The sequence below is a fragment of the Vitis riparia genome, chromosome 8, assembly GCF_004353265.1.
Source record: "Vitis riparia cultivar Riparia Gloire de Montpellier isolate 1030 chromosome 8, EGFV_Vit.rip_1.0, whole genome shotgun sequence".
NCBI lineage: Eukaryota > Viridiplantae > Streptophyta > Magnoliopsida > Vitales > Vitaceae > Vitis > Vitis riparia.
The window spans coordinates 7,225,980-7,231,197 of record NC_048438.1 but is presented as its reverse complement, the minus strand read 5'-3'; the positions used below and the strand labels follow the sequence as shown (position 1 = coordinate 7,231,197).

Below are 5,218 nucleotides of genomic sequence, written 5' to 3'. Positions count from 1 at the left end.
GAGGAAAATGGAATTAAACCTCAACAAAATGGGTTGCCACGATTCAGTTAACAACTTTAGATATCTTTATTTATTGTAAAAATATTAATAAGAAAATTGAATTTAGAAATATGTTTCCAAGGGTGGAATGATTGCACATAATTTATCTCTTAAGAGAAAAAAAGGGAAAAACCCAAAAATAGAAAGAGTCTGGTTTTAAAATGAAATTATTATGATTGTAGAACATGATGCCGGCTTTCATATTTTTAATGTGGTAGGTAATAATTGATGCTTGGCAGCCTACCTTCCCACTCAACATGTGGTGACAAATTTTAATATTACGTAATGATTCTTTGTATCCTTATAGTTTCCATTTAACATATGTTCCAACTATTCAAATTTTAATATTACGTTTTGACTTCATCCTTATCTTCGACTAACACGTGACCATGAAGTTGTAAACTCCATCTTTACCACCCCCCATCCCCCCCTCTCTCTCTCTCTCTCTCTCTCTCTCTCCTGTCTTCAACAGAGGGTTTCAGCTTTGGTTAACCGTCTGGCGTCTACTTTTCAAATATGGTACACCCATTTCAAGGCTGGTTTTACCTAAACCGGTCAAGGCATGTATTATAATATAAATGGTATATTTTAAGAACTAGGAAAGCTTCATTGCTACCACGTCAGCATTAATTATTCTCATTCTTGGGTGTTTGTCCATCAAGTTTATAAATCGGAACGATGTTTTTATTTTTATTTTTATTTTTTTCTTGTGTAACAAATGTAGAAATTTGATGTTTTCTGATACAATTGTTTTCTTTATGATATGTCGGGATTTTATTAAAATAAATAAAATTTATTTCAGATGGAAGCTTTGGCCAAACCGGTGAATAGTGGCGGTCTAAGCGGTGCAGTAGAGGGTTGACTTTTAAGGCTCATAGGATTGGAATATAAAAAAAAAAAGTAGGGACTGCGGATGTTAATAATTGACAAAATGGACCTGAAAGAACGCTGATAAAACACGGTTCTAACGCCTACATACTCTTAATTAACCCACCGACCAAGATGGCTGGCGGCTTTGAAATTTCCACTCGTCAAAGGTGGGCAGTCTTCTTCTACTACTAGTGGTGCTACTTAGCAGTGGGTTTCTTCTAGCACGTGTTCAAGCCCAGTCTTTATCAACACACTTCACATCATCGTCATCCAAATCCCATTCACTAAGTTTGGCTCTATCCCGCATTGAAATTAATATAACTTAATATGTCTTAAAATCAATAACTTCGTCCTTTATGCGTATATTTATTAATTTATTTTAAATTATTTTTTTTTTCAAGGGCAAGATGCCTATCATTTTTAAAAAAAAAAAACATTTTAGGATAAAATTTAAGATACATGTAAATTTCGTTTTGAAAGCCTTTTAGGATAAAACTAAATATAAAATATAATAAAGAAAACAATTTCAAGAATAAGGACAATAATGTAACGAGTTTTTTCAAGTACCCATCTTATACGTCTCATCTGGGGGAGGGGGGGAGGGGGGGGGGGGGTTTGGGTGTTGTCTTATCAAAATTATATATAAAATTTTTTTTTAAAATTAATTTAATTTTTTTTTATTTTTAATATATAAATAATAATAAAATAATTTTTAATAAAATAAGTTAAAAATTATAATAATTTATTTATTTATAAAATATATTTATTTTAATATAATTAAAAAATTTAAAATGATTTTAAAAAATTTAAAAATGATTTTAAAAAATTTTAAAATTTCGAAAAAAAGGTTAAACAGGACGAGGTGGGACGGATATGAGAATTTTTCATACCCGTCTCATCATGCATATAGATACAAATGGTCCAATGGGAGCAAGAATTTCCAGGAACATTTGGAACATTTCGTTTCTCAGCAGAAGAGCCGTTTTCAAGTAGTGTTCGATCGATTACGTATTAATCAATATTCGATTGATTGGTTTGAGGTTATCGACAAAAAAGATCGTCTAATTTAATGTTTTAAATAAGACAAAAATGAAAATTATTTTAAATAAATGAGATATGATTGGGATGGAGGCGAATTGTCTCAAACTCACCTGTTGTTATTCCTATTCAAGGAAGATATAAAATTCAAATCAAATTGAATTCAAGGTATCACGTGGATCTTACGTTTGGGCTCTGAACTAATTTTTCTTATATGGATTATGAAGTGTCTTGGACAATGTCTTATGGTAATTACTTAAAAAAAAATTTAATTTTCCATTAACCACCTTCCAAGTTGGCATGTACGAACTCAATATTGAAGGAAGGCTACCTCCCTAAAGCACTAAAAAGGCACAACCATTAAGCCAAGAAATCAAAATGAACTCAAAATTCAAATCCAACCAGCACTAAATTTGACCGTTAATGCAGAAAATTCCAGAAGCAAACCACCCTAATAACCCACCACCTTTCATTGATAATGTCAAAAATGATTTAAGTTGACTTTAACCCAGAAAGGAGCAATCAGAAGCCTGATATTGATGAGGAGCACAGTAAGTTCCCTGTACCAACGGCTAGTCAACGGAGCTGGCCACAGCTATGGGGAGGGAGTGATCGAAGAAGCGCACACGTCCTCCCCAACACAACTTGTCGGCATCCAATGGAGTTGAGTTAGAGAGAGAAAGTTAAAGGCGTGGGCACGTGCAGATATAATGAGATAGACTTGGTAAAGTTTGTGATTCCTGAGCCTTTCCTATCCCTTGGAAAAGTCTTCTATCTCATCATACACACTTTCTCAACGTTCCTATTTTCCGTGTTTTGACTTTCTCATGTTTTGAACCTCTCACTCCTATATATAAAACTCTCATCCCAGATCCCTCCCATCTTCAAACATCTCAACTGTCCTCAACAGCTTCAAGTTCAAATTCAAATTCTACCCTCTGATATTTCTCAAGATTTCTTTTAAACTTGATTCTTGATTCAGCTCATTTTCTTGGTGATGGAAGAAATCGATGTTCCTCCATTTTTCCTCTGCCCGATTTCTTTGGAGATTATGAAAGATCCGGTGACGGTGTCAACGGGTATAACGTACGATCGGGAGAGCATCGAGAAGTGGTTGTTTTCCCGCAAAAATAACACCTGTCCGGCGACGAAGCAGGTTCTGTCGGCGGACTCCGATCTGACTCCCAACCACACTCTCCGGCGGCTGATTCAGGCGTGGTGTACTCTCAATGCTTCAAACGGTGTAGAGCGTATTCCGACGCCCAAGATTCCGATCAACAAGATCCAGATCGTGAAGCTTCTCAATGATGCTAAGTCTCCACAGTTGCAGATGAAATGTATCGGAAAACTTCGAGCCCTTGCGGCTGAGAGCGACGCCAACAAGCGGTGCATTGAGTCCGCCGGTGCAGTTGAATTCTTAGCTTCAATAGTAAGCAAAGCCAACTTCACAACATTCGAAGAGGAATCAGATAAAGGGCTAGAGTCCAGGAGCGCGAGCAGTGAAGCTCTAAGTATTCTCCATTATCTCCAGGTGTCAGAAGCCGGGCTCAAGAAGCTTGTGGGAAAAAATGGTGAATTTGTGGGGTGCTTGGTACGAGTACTACAACGAGGAAACTACGAGTCTCGAGCTTATGCTGTAATGCTATTGAGTTCGATGCTCCAAGTTGTTGATCCAATACAATTAATCGCCTTGAAACCGGAATTCTTCGTGGAAGCAGTGCAAGTTTTGCAGGATCATATATCTCACCAGGCCACAAAAGCTACACTCAAACTACTAATTGAGGTTTGTCCATGGGGGAGAAACAAGGTCAAAGCAGTGGAAGCCGGCGCAGTTTCGATATTGACAGAGCTTCTTCTCGCTTCTTCAGAAAAAAGGGCTTGTGAGATGATCCTAACGGTGTTGGATCAGCTATGCGGGTGCGCGGAAGGAAGAGCCGAATTGTTGAAGCATGCAGCCGGGATGGCTATAGTGTCAAAGAAGATACTGAGGGTTTCTCACGTGGCAAGTGAACGGGCAGTGAAAATTCTGTATTCCATTTCCAAGTTCTCTGCAACTCCAAGTGTTCTTCAAGAAATGTCGCAGCTGGGTGTTGTGGCGAAATTGTGTTTGGTGCTTCAAGTGGATTGTGGGAGCAGGACCAAGGAGAAAACCAGAGATATCCTCAGATTGCATGCCAGGGCATGGAAGAACTCTCCATGCATACCCACCAATTTACTTTCTTCATATCCATAGGCCCACCGAGAGAACGTGCAAATTCATTCTTTCTTATTTTCCCCCTTTTGTGTACATAGTTAATTGATTGGATGAATACCTTAGAATAGACTCTCTACATGGGCATTAAGCAGTGCCCACTGAAACATTTTATGGCACATAGATTGCTATTTTCAGAAAATTTATGTTCCACACAACATTTCAGAGATCCTCTTGTAGTTGGTTGTTCTTGGTCTCCTTCAACGAATCAATTCTTACAATAGTTGAAAATGTCAAGACAGAGATGAACCTTCCCAAAAGAATATGTCACTGAGGTGGTTTACCAGATGAAGAAAACTTTGGATTTTAATTAATTTTTAGGCTTTGTCTTGAAGTGTGCAGCACATCATCATGCAGAAGCTGGCATTTGGAACACATCCTCAAAATTTCAAGTCCAATATGTACAAGTTTGCTCCTTTGAATTTTCACAGCAATAATTTTTAGATCAAATTTGATGATCATCACTGCGGGTCAACCGGGGATTCTAGATCTAATTTTTAACATGACGTTAAGAAAGGGGAGATAGAAGGGTATTCTGTGTACAGCTAGCTTACTCTCTCTCTCTCTCTCTCTCTCTCTCTCTCTCTCTCTCTCTCTATATATATATATATATATATATATATATATATATATATATATATATATATATATATCTTCAAGTATCGAAGGTGGGATTTAAAAGGATCAATGGCTTCCAATGACTAGATAAAATAAGCATGAAAGCAAGCACATACAAGCAACCAATAGTTATCTCTCTCTCTCTCTCTCTCTCTCTCTATATATATATATATATATATATATCTTCAAGTATCGAAGGTGGGATTTAAAAGGATCAATGGCTTCCAATGACTACATCAAATAAGCATGAAAGCAAGCACATACAAGCAACCAATAGTTATCTCTCTCTCTCTCTCTCTCTCTCTCTCTCTCTCTCTCTCTCTCTCTCTCTCTAAATATATATATATATATATATATATCTTCAAGTATCGAAGGTGGGATTTAAAAGGATCAATGGCTTCC

General features: G+C 37.0%; 1 protein-coding gene across 1 annotated transcript; it reads left to right on the top strand.

Annotated features, from left to right (window-relative positions):
- Positions 1-2,820: 2,820 nt before the first annotated feature.
- Positions 2,821-4,512, top strand: LOC117919847 (E3 ubiquitin-protein ligase PUB23-like). The gene has a single exon (XM_034837124.1). It carries the CDS (start codon positions 2,945-2,947, stop codon positions 4,178-4,180), a length of 1,236 nt encoding a protein of 411 aa, XP_034693015.1. The 5' UTR covers positions 2,821-2,944; the 3' UTR covers positions 4,181-4,512.
- Positions 4,513-5,218: the final 706 nt, after the last annotated feature.

Bases quoted from the DNA above. Each gene is read 5' to 3' on its own strand.
- LOC117919847 (XM_034837124.1), top strand. From the start codon at position 2,945: ATGGAAGAAATCGATGTTCCTCCATTTTTCCTCTGCCCGATTTCTTTG.